Source organism: Myodes glareolus, chromosome 5 (genome assembly GCF_982192425.1).
Source record: "Myodes glareolus chromosome 5, mMyoGla1.1, whole genome shotgun sequence".
NCBI classification, from domain to species: domain Eukaryota; kingdom Metazoa; phylum Chordata; class Mammalia; order Rodentia; family Cricetidae; genus Myodes; species Myodes glareolus.
In genome coordinates this window covers 34,995,793-35,011,330 of record NC_142030.1, presented here as the reverse complement: position 1 = coordinate 35,011,330, position 15,538 = coordinate 34,995,793, and the positions used below count along the sequence as shown (strand labels likewise).

The window sequence follows — 15,538 nt, the reverse complement described above, 5'->3', positions numbered from 1 at the left end:
TTTTTCTTGTTGGGGAGGGGAGAAGAGATTCTCACAGAAGCCTTCACTATCTTACTTATGACTCTACAGTCATTGATTCCACTGCAAACGAAGCTTTCTTGCTCATAGAAACCGGTAGGCAGCATGGACTTGTGCATGGCTTCTGGCTACAGCACAGATCATGGACAACAACATAGTTTCTGGCAGTAGCACAGATCATGGACAGCAGCATGGCGCCTGGTGACAGAAAGGACTACTGAAGTCTTTTGAGGAGACTTAATCCAGAAAATAAGACATTCTTCATCTTAATATCTTGTTGCTCAGTGTTGTGGTCAGGGTGATCAGCCTCTGGGTAGTGCACTCAGGGGCTGGACCTGCCTGAGTTCCAGGCTATTGTACACCACCCCATCATCAGCACTGGCAGTGCCATGAGCATCCTGGGCATGACAGTAGTGCGTGTTCTCCTCCCATAAGCCAGCGAGCAGCAAGGCCGGCAGTAGTAGGTGCTCCATGCCCCAGGCCGGGCCTGCAAATCCAGCTGCCACATTGACCGAGTGGGCGGTGATTTGATGGTGGGCCTGAGTCTCCTGGCAGCCCGAGACCAGGTCTGCTCAGCATGCGACATGGTCCTTTGTCTCTAGTTCTTCTTTTCTCCACAGTAAGCATTGACATCTTTTTTTCTCAATCCCGTGAAACCACTTTTTAGAAGCATCTTTCCATGAGACCTGTCATTTTCTGGTTGCTCGACAGATACTGTATGCTTTGCCAGCTCATCTTCCACCATCTCAGTCTGAAAAGGCTCCACGAGTCTCTCTGGCTCTTCAAAGCTGCCCTGTAGCCCCTTGGTTGCTGGCAGCCACTGCTACGTTCTTTGCAATAGAAAAACCCAAGTCCCGTTCCTTGCCACTGGACCATAGTGGCTGCAAGTCCATAGTGGCTGCAAGGCTGAGAGCAAATGCAGGCAAGATTTTTGGTTATTGTTTTTATTGAGTTATACATTTTTATCCACTTCCCTCTCTTCCTCCCCCTCCCCTTCTACCCGCTCCCATGACCCCCATGCTCCCAATTTACTCAGGAGAATTTTTTTCTCCTTTCTATGTATATCCTTATGTGTACATTTGTGCTTTTGTGTGTGAGCATGTGGATTTAACTTTGGGTAAATCATCAGATCCCATGAAACTGGAGTTATAGACAGGTGTGAGCCACAATGTGGGTCTGGGGGATCAAGTCCAGATCTTCTGGAGGAGCAGCCTGTGCTCTTAATCACTGAACCATCTCTCTAGCCAGGCTCCCTCCCAATCTGATTTTGAGCATGATTTTCTGTGCCTTTATTGTCCACACAGGAGTGATAGAATTTCCTGAATCTTTTGATTTCTTCAACTTCACTCATAGAGGATTTGATGACAACACTTTTTTCCCTGTGAATTTAGTCTGGGCCTTTGCTGGCTTTCACATACCTCTTGTAACATCAATGAACTCGCTGTCTGAGCTCTGCTCACTCTATTCTCCTCTCTTCTATTTGGACTTTTCCTTCACCTCTTTTTCAATATTATGTTAAAATTTTGTTTTAAGATTTATCCTCATTGTGGGACTCTGTTAAAGTCCTTACTTGTTAATCTTAAGTACTTTATATACTTGATAAAATGTTTTAAAACATTTTGTTTCAGATTTTAGAGATATTAGCCCTTTCCACTGTTGATTACACATTCAGTTTTAGTCACCACCTTCAAATGAGACTACTCCATGTTGTAGTGAATATCTGCAAGCTGTCAGTGTCCTTTGGCATAGAGCTTGGGAGGTATAGACAAAAAATGAGATAGGGACAGACACCATTGTGTAGCAATTTCCTCTAAACAGGCATTCTACAGGAGGGATGCTCATTACCACTCAGGAAGTGAACAACACACAAGTCTCAGGAGGTCTCTGAAACTTATCAAGTTCACAAGGTCCTCCTGTACACAAGGTTATAAACGAAGTAAGGATTACTGAGGAACGAAGATTCTCTGACCTGTCAAGGTGCCTGCATGTTATGCAGAGTACCAGCTTTAATGTGTTTCACCCATGCTAGGGTGGGCTTTGGATAATACAGTTGCCTTTGAGTAGACTTTTCCATCCTATTTGCTTACTCTCCTTCCACCCCAATTAATTTTCTTTTTCAAAATAATCTTCGCTTTAATGAATTTATTGTCATCTAGAACATGATCATTTACTGCTCAATTCTTATGAAGTTTAATCTTAGGTTGTTTGGGTTTTTGAAAGAGGGTCTCACTGTGTAGCCCTGGCTAGCCTAGAACTCACTATGTGCACCAGAATAGCATTGAACTCACAGACATCTACCTGCCTCTGCATCTTGAGTTTATGAGATTAAAGCATATGCCACCATGCCTACATCTGATTAAAACATTTTACACAACTTTTTAAAAATGTTTTTAATCTCTCTATTGATGATATAGAAGGAGCGTGCAAAACTCCTCTTTAAATGGGCCAGGCAGTAAATACCTTAGAACCACACCATCCCTGATAATATGAATTAACCCAGTCATTTCTATTACTGCACAAAGCAGCTATAGATTATAATTTACAAGTGAAAGAGGCTACAATATTACAAATAAAAGCAGGCCATGGTGTGCTACTTAGAGGTAGCTGAAGAGTCATAGAGAATTAAATTTTACAAAGGTACCTTGAAGTCTGACTTTGTAATATCTTTTCTAGTATTATTTCCAGTAAACTATTATAATTCTATGGAGGCAAACAAGTAATTTTGTCTTAGCTGTCCAGTATTATTAGCAATGATTGTACTTTGTATTCTTACACTATCACCAGCTAACTCGTCAGCGATAGTGTTGATGGCTTTGTTAATGGGCTCTCCTTTTCCACCCTCAAATATAATGTGTTTTTTCTAAAACCTGTTCCTTATCATGTTCAGCCTTCAGCGAGGACAGTTGCATGGATAGCATTTACAATACCGTCAAATTCAGGCTGCTTTGTAATGACACCATTACTCCTACTTTTGGATCACAGCTAGAGACTGAGTGGTCTGAGCCATCCATCTTTCCTCCCCCGTCCACTGACCCATTTTTGCCGAGTGGACACATTCCAACTCTTCTCCTTCAGTTTTTCAAATCTCAAGACAATACAGAGGAAAATTAAGTCTTTCCAGGGCTTAGAAAAAAACTAATAGGAAATGGAAATTTCATTTTAGATTTTTCAAGGTGTTTTCCTTTGAGATTTTTCAATAAAATAAATCATTGAAATGGCTTGAGTCATAAATGTGAACTTCATTGGAAGCTGAATGATATAGAGAGAATAAGAGTGAAAAGACTGAAGGAAAAATAAATTAGTAGGAGCGGTGTGAGGATAAAATATGTAGTACTTATTTCTGAAAAGCCTTGGTCTAACACTTAAGCCTCGTTAAAATATTTATTTAAAGTTGAAAGTTAAGAAATATCTATGCTTATTTATAAATATTTTTAAACTTTCTTTAAATCAGCTTTCACACCCTCACGAAGGTGCCAATGAGAGTTGCATATTCCCACCCGAGGTGGAAAGTGACTCACTATTAGCAGTGTTCCAGTTAACCTCAAGTTTCTACCTTGCAGTAAACCTTCAAGAATGAAATAGAAACAAATCCAATTACTACTCCCATGTTTATTACTTATATCCCTGAAGAACTGAAAGTAGTCCAGCTGTAAAGATAATGAAACACATTTTTAAAAAAGGTATGCTCATCAAGACATGAAATCACAATATCCTGATAAATAAAAATACTTCAGGCAATACATAGAAAATATTTTTAATTTAATAACACACAGTCCATCTTGGGAACATTATTCTGTATTATATTTATTATCTTATAGTAACAGAATGAAAATACAGTTATAGATGCAAATATTTAAAACCAATAATCAAAATGATATTTTTGTTCAGCATAGACTATTATGCATATAAACAGTATAAATAGCTATTATCATCAACTTGAGTTAATGCCAAATATATGGCATATAATTATGTTTATAATGAGACTTATCAATCCTAATTTAACCAATTCAAGTATTCATTTAACCAAAGCAATAAGCCTCTTAAAAGTTTAGGATTTATAATTTTAGGAATTTTCAGTATGATTCACAGCTCTTATCCTACTGAATTGACTGTACAATACCCTTATCAATTGTTTTGTGGCTTATAATTAGGAACGACTGACTGATCGCCAAAACCCCTTAACCAAAGAATCACTATAACTGTCTGAGCCAGAATCCTGATATGATGAATATAATAATGGCCAGAAGTTTTTAACAAGAATATAGAATTTTCACTTTCACAACTATGAATTTAGTTTTCTAAAATCTAGTTCGAATGTCCAGAATCTAAATCTTTCTACAGAAGAAAGAAACAACTTAATGGACCTCTGGAGAAAAAGAGAGAGGAGGGGGAGAAAGAAGGTAGGGAGAGAGAAAGAAAATAAAGCTGTTTTTTAGATCTTAGTTTGAAAAAAAATGATTTAACAAGTACTAAAAAATGACTCAAACTTACATAGCAATATCATTACATTAAAGTTTATTTGCTAGCTAAAGATTAAGAGGCAAGTACCATATAATACTTGCTTCTGATAAAGCAGACAGAATGGTGTGTTAACTGTTAGGGTAGGGTAGAAAAGAAGTTTGGGCCTGACAAACATTTCCATTGAATTTACAGATCAACAAGCATTTTTGTTTGGAACTGTTCACCGGTGTGCTTGTGTGAGGGCAAAGAGGGACTCTGTTCACCAACAAGGTGTTTCTCAGGGTAGCAGGACAAGGGCCTGGCTGCTCCAGGAAGGTAACTGTTTCATGGAAATCCCTAGGGCATTCTGGGACTATTCAAGTATAGGACACGAAAACCATTTATATTGAAAGTCAATCCATCCTAGTTAGAGTCCTTTTGAGTTACTCGGTTGCCAGCTGAGAGTATGGACTCTAGCTTCTCTAAAGCCCGTCGGCAATATCTGCAAAATGCCTGTGAGAGGTCAGCATATTAACCTGCCATTTAGTGGCCCCACGTTCTTAAGGCTTGTAAGGCTTGGGGATTTTCTGAGGTTGTTGGTCACCTTTCCAAATAAAAGCTTAATGAATATATTTAAGTCTTTTATTGAATTCTAAAATCCCTTAACCCAAACAGCTAAGCTGAGGTTATTTCATGTAACTTTTGCTCCACTGAAAGACATGGGTGGGTATTTTGCTATTGTTCAGAAAGATCAAGTGAAACAGTTTGCTCTGTGCCCAGAGATGCTGCCTTCAGTGAGATTTCAGAGAGAAAATCAGAGGGCAAAGAGCACGGCCAGCAGCGCCTTCAGCACAAGCTTCTTGGTAATCTCAAGTGAGAGGCGCAGTCTTTCTCAACTCAAAGCCAGAAGATTCTGAAGAACTTCAAGCACAATTTCATAACAAAAGTGATACTGCTCCTGCACACACACAAATGACAGAGTTAAGGAACCAGAAGCCAAGGTCTCCTTCGGGAGTACACAGCTGCAACATAAGAAAATTCCCCTCAGAGATCAAATGTTGTCTACAAACCCTTGAGAGCTTCTTTAAGCAAGTATGTATTTAAATATGAAGAACATAAATAATCAAAATAAATGTCTTGGTCTAGGACTCTTTAGCAGACAAGTATCTAAACAGAATGAAATGAAATATCTCTTTCCTTATGTCTTCTCTAGCTAATCTAAGGCTCTCATGTAAGTTTAAAATCTCAAATATATACAACTGTTATATAATATATAACCAAAAATATCCCTAGTTATATATACATATTATATATAGTATACATATCAGTTCAGAGGCAACTGCTTTTATTATAAATATTCTCTTTATTTCCTCTGGTGCTTACAAACTAATCTGTGATATTAAAAAATATCTTTTTACAATGTCCCAATAACCGACAGACAGGTGATAGATAGATAGATAGATAGATAGATAGATAGATAGATAGATAGATAGATAGATGCAAATACACATTTCAAATTACTGTCTAGAAACTTAGAAATAACATTTGATATACTGCTTATGTGGAATGGCTTTGTGGTCAAGGTCTGTGATTTCAGTCTCAGTGCCAAGTCCTCACCTTGCTCTCTCTGTAACCCATGGAACAGACTCCATTGCTGGAAATCTAATGTACTTCATCAAGGTTATCAGAGCAAATCAACTCCGCCAAAGTTAAGAATTAATGCTATCACAACAGTAAAAAGAGCACTATGAACTGTGAAGTGCTGCAGTACACTAATCTGTGTCTTGGCTGTCCTTATTAAGGTTTATGAGAGGAGCACCTACCTTTGTTTGGATCATGCCACTACGCTGTTTTCTCATCTGGGTCACTATGTTCATAATGTTGAACTGAAATGAGATGGCGGTAACTGAATTATCCAGACAGAGGAAAAACACCAACTCATATGTAGAGTACTCAAGTGAGCACTCTATACCTCCTTCTAGTGAAAAGGGACGTCAAGATGTAACCAGAAAAGTCTCCTTCCCAGTCAGTGTATGTTTGAAAGCACAGCCCAATGACTAAGAGGGACTTATTTTAGTCAACTTCTCACAGGGAAGAAGTAAGCCATCACTTACAACAAAGAGTGTTCCCAAAAGATGCCCCCCTTTGTGCTAACAGGGAGAACTGAAAGCAGCATGTGCTCACTTATGAATGTACATTTAGAACCCAGAGGTCAACTTTTGGTCTTATCCCTTGAGAGTTGTCCACCCTATTTTTTGAGACAGTTTCCTTTTGGGACCAAGTGTTTTTATATACCTAAGTCCACACTCTATGTTAAGCATTTAAGTATAAGGTTTTAATTAAGTATAATATAATATAGTTTAAATTATAATATAAATTGTAATATAATTTAATAAAGTATAAGGTTTTAATTAAGATTTATTTTACCTATTTTTGTATTTATTGGGTATGAATAACCATTTGTTCCAAGACCATTGTTGAAAAGGTTATTCTTCCTACACAGAGTTGCTGGGACACTTTTATTTAAAATCGTTTGGAGCATTCTGGCTCTGCAGCTTGTTCCATTGATCTGTGTGTCTTATTTTGTTGCTAGTATCAACTTTTGTATCTCTTTAACTACACAAAATATTTAATATTAGATAGAGAAATTCTTTACACTTTATTCTTACATTTCAAAATTGTCTTAGCCAGTTCAGAATCTGTGTTTTCCAACATATACATTTTATTATTAGTTTGTGTCTTAGTTAGGATTTCTATTGCTGTGATAAAAAGCAAGCATCTTGAGGAGAAAGGGTTTATTTCTGCTTACAGTGCCATGTCATACACAGTAAATCACTGGCAGTAAATCAGAGCAGGTACTCAAGGCTGGAAGCAGGGTTTCTTAGTTTCATTCCCATCACCAACCTACCCAGAGATAGCACAATTGACAATGGGCTAGGCCTTCCTATGTCCAATAATAATCAAGAAAGGCCAATATTATAGAGGCGTTTGCTCAGTTAAGATTTCTTCTTCCAAGATATGTCTCTAACATCTGTCAAGGTGATACAAAAGTAGTCAGCACAGCTTGCTGATAGAATTGTGATAAAAATTACCTGCAGTCTATATGTGAATTTTTGGGAGAACTGACAATTTCCAGTATTTTCATGAATTTAGAAAATCCATGAACATACTATATATTTCTTCATTTATTATTTTTTTACATTCTTTTGTAAGTATTCTACAATTTTCTGAATTATGTTGTTGTGTTAAATTTATTCTATTTCACTTTCTTTGAGTAAATTGTAAATTTATTATTTTTACTTTCATTTTTCACATACTTATTGCAATAAAAATGAAATATAGAAATGCAAGTGGCTTTTTCATATTGATATTGTATCCTGTGATCTTGTCAAGCTTAACAAGTTACTTAACAAGTTAACAAATTAACAAGGTTAGCAGTTACTACAAGATCACAACAGAAAAAGAGAACAAAGTTTGCTGAGAATATTTGACAAACTTTTAATGTTTCTTCAAGACAAGAACTAGTTTGCTTTCAATGTTTTAAGGGTTTTTTATCCTAACTTTAAATAACAATAAAAAGACATAAATGGTTACATAGTTTCCTATTTTTGTTTTGTTTTGTTTTTCAAGACAGGGTTTCTCTGTGTAACATTGGCTGTTCTGGAACTCTGTAGACCAGGCTGGCCTTGAACCCAGAGATCCACCTGCCTCTGCCTCCTGAGTGCTAGTATTAAATGTATGAGCCGCCACCACCCAGCTCAAACTGTCTTTTGCACCCCAGTTTAGGAGAAAAGTAAGGGATTGCTAATGTTTGGCTCACACCCGTGTATAATTCTCTCCTCATTTTATGCTAAGAAAACTGACTTTTAGGGCTAAAGAAACAGCTCCATGCTCAAGAGAGAAAACTGCCCTTGCAAAGGACTTGAGTTCAATTCCCAGTACCCATGTTGAACAACTCACAACTATCTGTAACTCCAGCTTCAGGAAAATCTGATCCCTTTAGTCTCTCCTGGCATGTGCACATACACACATACACATTGTTAGAAATGTTAAATCACAAAACATAAAATAATACAGCTGATATTTGAGAGAGGATGAGCAACCTATATAAAGTCACCCATACCTAAAGCATATAGTAAAATTATCAGTTAAGCCTAGGAACCTCTCATTAACTCTGAGCTCAACATGTTTTCAGTATACATGCATGTCAGATTTGTTCATGGAAAGCAATCACACTTCACTGAAATTACCTAGAAAAATGGTAACGCCATAAGTGGCACACAGAGGAAGGAAATGATTGCACGCTTACAGAGTGTCCATTCCTTTGCATACTAGCCTAGTCATTTACTTGTATAATATTCTTTAATCCTCCCCACTATTCCCAGGAGCCTGCAGCAAGCACAGTGAGAATGAGGTCTCCTAAGCTACTGCGCATCTGATGTGCTCCACTGGTCCAGGTCAGTCTTCCAATAACACCAGGCTGTTAAGAACTGTGTTTAGAGACAGCATCAGTCCATCTGCTTCATCACACACTTACTGAGACGTTCTTCTCGATGGCACAGAACACGACATCCACACATATGAACACCCCCGTACGGCCTACGCCAGCACTACAATGAACAACCAGGGGTCCTGTGATGTGGCTCTTCCTCACATAACGGACGTATTTGATGAAAAAGTCTGCTGAGGCAGGAGTGCCATGGTCTGGCCATTTTGTGAACTGCAAGTGTTTTACACAGTGACTCATTCCTGTCTATTAAAGAGACACAGAGAGGTTTATTGATTTCTTATATTAGAGGTCTCATTTCAACTTCTAATATACCAACAACAATGACAACAATGATGATGGAGATAATGAAAGCTGACATATGGAGCATTCAGAGTACTGAAACCTAATTTTGATGCTTACAGAAACTCTGGAAATTGTCAGAGTTAGCTTTTCTCCATCTAAACAAGGAGAAAATACCATAATAAAAACAATAAAAATAAAAATCCTCTCAGGAGGCAGGAATTCAACACTTGATCTACACGAGGTAATGTGGCAGAAATTTCACATCGGTTATCTAATTTAATCCTTATATCATTTTTAGAGGCCAGGGTTGGGAGGTAAGTGCTAGGTCACAAAGCTTCCATAGTTAGAGTTTGGATTTGGATGTATGCCTTCCAAATTCTAAGCTACCTTCTTTCTTCTCTACCATGAGGCTTCAGAAAAACCAAGATTTCAAAGTACTTAAAAGTAAAAAATAGGCTGACACATTCAGAAGGGTCTGCACATTCTGGTACAGTAGTCAAACTTAGGCATGGTTGACATGGTTTCAAAACCCTCTTCGTGTCATAAGTCACAAATCCTAAGCATCTTATTAAGTGTGGCAATTTTATTTAAAACAAAACAAAACAAACAACAATCCCACCTGTGAGTGTTTCATCCCAGTTACCACTCATTAAATTTATGTTCTTTTGAAGAAATAGGGCATTTTATGTTCTAGCTGGTCCCTGCTTTATGTTTATAGTCACACTTTATTTCTCATTGTTCCTTAATAATGAATGAATTTACATCCCAGAGCATTTAACTTATATGTGTATGGAACTGTGTGTATGTGTGTATGTATGTGTGTGTGTGTGTGTGTGTGTGTGTGTGTGTGTGTGTGCGCGCGCGCACGCACCTAAGGCAATTTCTTTTTAAACTGTCTGCTTCCTTTCCTTCCCATCTAGGTCCTGCAGGTTCCCGGTGTGATGCTGCCTCCAGTCGTCCTTTTCTCCGCCTTCAGGTAACTCTAGGATTCCCCATCTTAGCCCCAAAGCACCCCATGGGAGTCCAGTCACTGTGGCTTAGCACAGCAGCTCAAGAACGGTAAAATACAGATATCTCCTGGCTCACTGCATACGGTGGAATCCAGCAGTAGTAAGCACGCTTGTCTGGGCAGAAGCCATCTAGTGCCCACTCCTTGACCTATTTTCCCTCTCCATTTTCTTTTCTCTCCAGTTAAGACTAAGCAGAAGTGAAAATTTATAGCTCCATTTTTAGAGAAAAGAGGCTAAAAGTTACTTTTATTTTTCTGTTAGAGAGGGGTCTCTCTAAATAGCACTAGCCGTCCTGGAATGCTCTCTGTAAACCAGGCTGGCCTCGAACTTAAAGAGACCGTCCTACTTCTGCCTCTGGAATGCTGGGATTCAAGGCATGCACCACCACCACTGATCATGGTTACATTTTTCCCTTTTATTTATTTATTTATTTATTTATTTATTTATTCTTCATTCCAACCACAGCCTCCTCTTCCTCCACTCCTCCCAACACCCCCTTTACCCTATCTCAGATCCATGGCTCCTCCATTTCCCTTCAGAAAAGAGCAGGCCTCCCAGGGTTATCAAGCAAGCACAGCATACCCTTAGCGCATATTCTACCCTAGTGGAATATGGCAGCTTCTATCATAAAGCATGCATCTACTAGTGGCAATTTAAGACTTACAGACTTCTTCACAATTTGAAATATTCGAATGATGAAATACTGAGTTATCTGGCAGTTCTCCAGAAGGATGCGCAAGTGTTTCAATTCCAAAGGTTCCTTCAAAGAAATGGGCCAGTACCCCTCACACTTGATAACTCCACCTTCTATCTCTCTGGTTATCATAGCAATAACATTACAATTATTTTCCATAACCATTTGCCAAAAGTCTTCTATAGTCTCTGGCAGTGGTCCTTGAGTAGCAATATAAAAATACTCTTCTTCATGATTTTCTATTCTAATATAACTAGCATTGATGTAGTTCTTGTTTTTTCCAAGAGGAACACGTGTTGAATCATCTATTATAGAAACAGAAACATGTGGTGAAAACATGGAAGACAATCCATCTAGACTTCATAAAGCATCCCACATAGGTAAATCCATGACCCTCCCCTCAAAAACTGGCACACAAGATTCTTTTCAAAGGGGCTAAGTTTAAATTCACTCCTCCATAAAATCTATTTGCAAGACATGAGAAATACACAGTCAGGAGGATACTGAGAGCAAGAGCCATCACCAGCACCCAGCACCTGTGAAATACAGCAGTATTAGACCCAAGGGTGTCTGGTGACAACTATTCTGCAACTGAGTACAGCAGCTGTCAGAAACAATAGTGAGTGACATTCTCCTGAAAATCAGGGAAATCTGTACATATATGGCAGCAGAGACCACAGTTTTTACAGAATGGCATGATAATGGTTTAGCAATGAATTCTAGTATTAATGGAATTCCACCAATGCCCTTATTGCAGCCAGGCAGCCATATTTTCCAATCCTTCCTCAGCTTTCACTGGATGAGGTAATGTGCCAATCAAAACAAGATGTGGTGGTTTGAATGTAACTGGCCCCTATAAGCTCACAAGCAGTGGTTCGGTTAGGAGGTGTGGCTTTGTTGGAAAAGGTATGGCCTTGTTGGAGGAAGTGTGTCACTGCAGGGTGGACTTTGAGGTCTCATATATGCTCAAGCCATGCCTAGTGTCTCAGATCACTGCCTGTTGCCTGTGGGTCAAGATGTAAGACTCTTAGCTCCTCTCCAGCACTATGTCTGCCTGCATGCCACCATGTCACACCATGATGATAATGGACTAAGCCTTTGAAAATGTAAGTCATCCCAGTTAATGCTTTTCCTTTATCAAACTTGCTCTGGTCATGGTGTCTCTTCACAGCAATAGAAACCCTAACTGAGACAGACACAAGGTAAGTAGCAAAATGGTGGTACTGAGCATGGGACTTGTCTCACACTGTTAGAAAGTACGAGAGGGAAACTGGCATTTGGCCCATAATAAACGTCACCGTCCAGGAGCTCTCAGTTTACTGCACGCAGACATCTGGAGCTCTGTTCCACCACTGCTCCCATGACAAAAGCATCAGTGTGCTCAGCTCAGGGCCTTCCTGCTACAGTGTTCTTCTCACCAGCTACTTCTCCTACTACTCAGGATGTCATGAGCAGTCATTTAGCAACTACGCTATGCTTAGTGGTCACCAAACAAGGTCTGTGGCTTCTGACAGAATCTGTCTTGAATTCCAACGTAGTATACAGAACTCTCTTATAAAGATGAACAGGAAAATCTGTTGCTAAACATAGAAAAACACCAAATATTTTCAAATGGAAGCAAGATCAGTACATGCTGTTAACTGACAGGCCATCTCTTCATCCAGAATGTACTTTATATAAACATTATCAGTGTTAAAAAAGGAGACTAGAAGTGTTAAATAATTCAACAAAGTCTAGCTTAGAGATACAAACCAGAAGTACTCAATTCAAACTCCTGCCCTGCTTGTCCCATTCTATGCAGCCTCTTGTAGGCTTCACAAATCCAAGCAATTATTACATGCTTTGTGATTCTCAAGAAAGAGTCAGCGTTGCAGAAAGTCATGACTTGACTTGGAATAACATTAAAGAAGAGAGTTGTTAACAGCTTAAGGTCAATGTCATGGAAGTAAACAACTACTTTCTGATTGGATTAAAGGTACACTCCATAAGATGAAACCCATACTGGACACCATTAGCAGCCAAGAACTAATGGCTAGACAGTCACAGACCCTAGGGTAAAACCTACTACGATGGCTGCTAAAAGGCCAGAGTATTAAATCAAGTCCTAATGACCCATCATTATACCCATATATTAAAGTATCTCTCAATCCTCATCAGAGGCATTTACATTGATAGTAGATAGTGATCAATGCAGAGACCCACAATTGGGCAAAACCCCTAATTGAGAATAACAAACCGCAGAATGAATATACACCCCACTCTTCCCTCCAAAGGTTCGGGCTCCACTGTAGAAGAGGATACACAGGAACATAAGAGCCAGAGAGGTAAAGGGCAACAGGAATGTGCTTTGTGGATACAGCAGGCAGTTGCATTTATGAACTCACAACGGTTGTTGCAGCAGACATAAGACCTCCGAGAGCCCAAGTCAGACCAAATGCCAGCATGGAGAGGAAAGTTGGGTGCAAAGTTCCACCCCTAGCTAAGGCGCTACTGGCAACTGATACTGCTGGAAGAAGTTTTCTCTAAGAGTGTGCTGAGACGTAGACCATGCTCCAACAAAAGGCCCACACATTCCAGAACGTTTAGACAGACCAGGTTGGTCTTTATGGGGAAGGGGAGGACATAAGTCTAGGTGGAAAGAGAAGGGGTGGGTCTAGGAAGAGCTGGGGAAGAGTGAATGTGACCAAAGCATAAACAAAATCCTCAGTGACCTAATAAATATATCTCACCACCACCACAACAGAGACAATGAGAAGTCACACAGTCAGGAAGCAAATATTGTGCTGATGGCTTATTAAAGTGATGTTGTTCCTGTGTGTACCCCTTAATCCCTGAACCCTGGCTACAGCAAGGACTGTGTATACACACAGTCTCCTAGAGAATACTGTCCCAGGAAGAGAATGTCTCCTATTTAGCACTGTAATTGTCTTCAAAAGAGTATCCAATCACTATATCAATCAAGTAAGTCTCCCCAGAATGGTGAGTTCCTTTGGGTAGCACACCCATGATGGTGTGTAAGGCATTCTGTAGGTCTACAGAAGGTATATTTGGGAAAAGCACTGTGTCTAGGTAAGAAAAATCCACATTCAGAGCAAATTTATATTTTGTTTTAAAAAAATCACTATCTCTTCCAGATAGAAGTGGCTCAATTATAACCTACCATCTCAAGGAAGGGTTTCATGTCAGGGACTCAGTGCTGGTCCAATGTTTCTGGAAGCCCAGATACTCATCAATGGTTGCTCTTGGTAAGTGGCAGGAAGTCTATAAAACTGAATCCATACATAACCTCCAACAATGCTGAGTAGGCTGTCTTTTTTTTTCAGGAGCTATTGAAAACTGGCAGGGTAATCAGGGAAAATGACTGCTGTTCATAGAACAATATCCTATCTGCATGGCTACTGTCCCCGTTGAAGTCACTCTTCATGAGCACTTACATGAGGCATCAGGATCTATGTGGGCTGTGCTCATTTAGAAAGCTCTAGCTACATACATTTTCCTAGACTTCCTCTTAGTAATTTTTCAGTCATATTTTTTCTAAGGTCTTGATCATCCACCCAGTTGAGGCACTGGCTTTCACCTAAGCTTACCCTCCAACCATTTCTCTCCAAGAAAAAAATGAACAACCAAGTACACCAACCAAAGTTATTCCCTCACCATTACACTTCATAGATGTCTCAAAAACTATCTATCTATGGTGGTGCAATTGTCAAGTGACACAGTAGATCTATGGAAACAATACAGGCCACGTAAAACCTTCCCTTTGCTTCCCTTTGGGAACTTTTCATAAGAACACAGGTACAAGCGAGGGAGAGAAAGCAGTGTACCAGGAATGAGGATCATAGGTACTTAGACAGTTTTTTCATGGAATTTATTTGTGCCTTCAAGGTTGCGAGGGGTTGAGTGAGGATGACCCCCATAGGCTCATAAGTTTGCATGTCTGTTCTGCAGGTGGTGGGACTGTTTTCAGGAGGTTAGGAGGTCCTGTCTTACTGGAGGTGGTGTGTTGCTGGATAGGCTTTGAGAATTCAAAAGCCCATGCCACTTCCCAGGTCTCTTTCTTTGCCTTGTACTTGTGGATCAGGTGTGAACTCTCAGCTACTGTTCAAGTGCCATGCTGGTCTGACTGTTAACATGATGTTCATGGATTCTAACACTCTGAAATCATGAACTTCCAAATTAAATGCTCTCTTTTATAAGTTGTCTTGGTCATAATGCTTTGTCACAGCAATAGAAAAGTAACTAAGATAAGTGTCTACTGGAGAAGAATCTCATGTCTACCATTTTTCTCTGATTATCAAGTGCTATTGTGTATACCCAGCTTAATAGCTTGCTTATTCACGTAGAAGCAATCTCTACTTAGTTCTCTTCTATGCAGTCTCTGCTAAGGTGTAATAGTAGGCTAAGACCTGCCTCTCCAAAGGAAAGCAGTTCACAGAGGGATTGCAGGGCATTCCTTCAAAATCCTAAGAGGCTTTGGAGCACTGCAACAGGTTCTAAACAGCACAACTGCCACCAACCATTACATCTTCTGAATTCAAGTGGCAGAGTCTTCCACTGTGGTCCTCATTTGTTGCAAAACCTTCC

The 15,538-nt window shown here is 39.4% G+C and overlaps 1 protein-coding gene across 3 annotated transcripts in view; it reads right to left on the bottom strand.

The window, feature by feature from the left end:
* Positions 1 to 3,756: 3,756 nt before the first annotated feature.
* The window catches only part of Ptpn20 (protein tyrosine phosphatase non-receptor type 20), a 106,484-nt gene continuing 94,702 nt past the window's right edge, over positions 3,757 to 15,538 (bottom strand). For all 3 annotated transcript variants that reach the window (XM_048421429.3, XM_087906259.1, XM_048421431.3), the window contains 4 exons: positions 10,925 to 11,259; positions 8,996 to 9,211; positions 6,282 to 6,344; positions 3,757 to 5,416 (listed from right to left, as the gene is read on the bottom strand). In XM_048421429.3, coding sequence (XP_048277386.1) covers positions 5,351 to 5,416; positions 6,282 to 6,344; positions 8,996 to 9,211; positions 10,925 to 11,259 — 680 coding nt within the window. In that variant the 3' untranslated portion in view covers positions 3,757 to 5,350. The remainder of the gene's footprint in view (positions 5,417 to 6,281; positions 6,345 to 8,995; positions 9,212 to 10,924; positions 11,260 to 15,538) is intronic.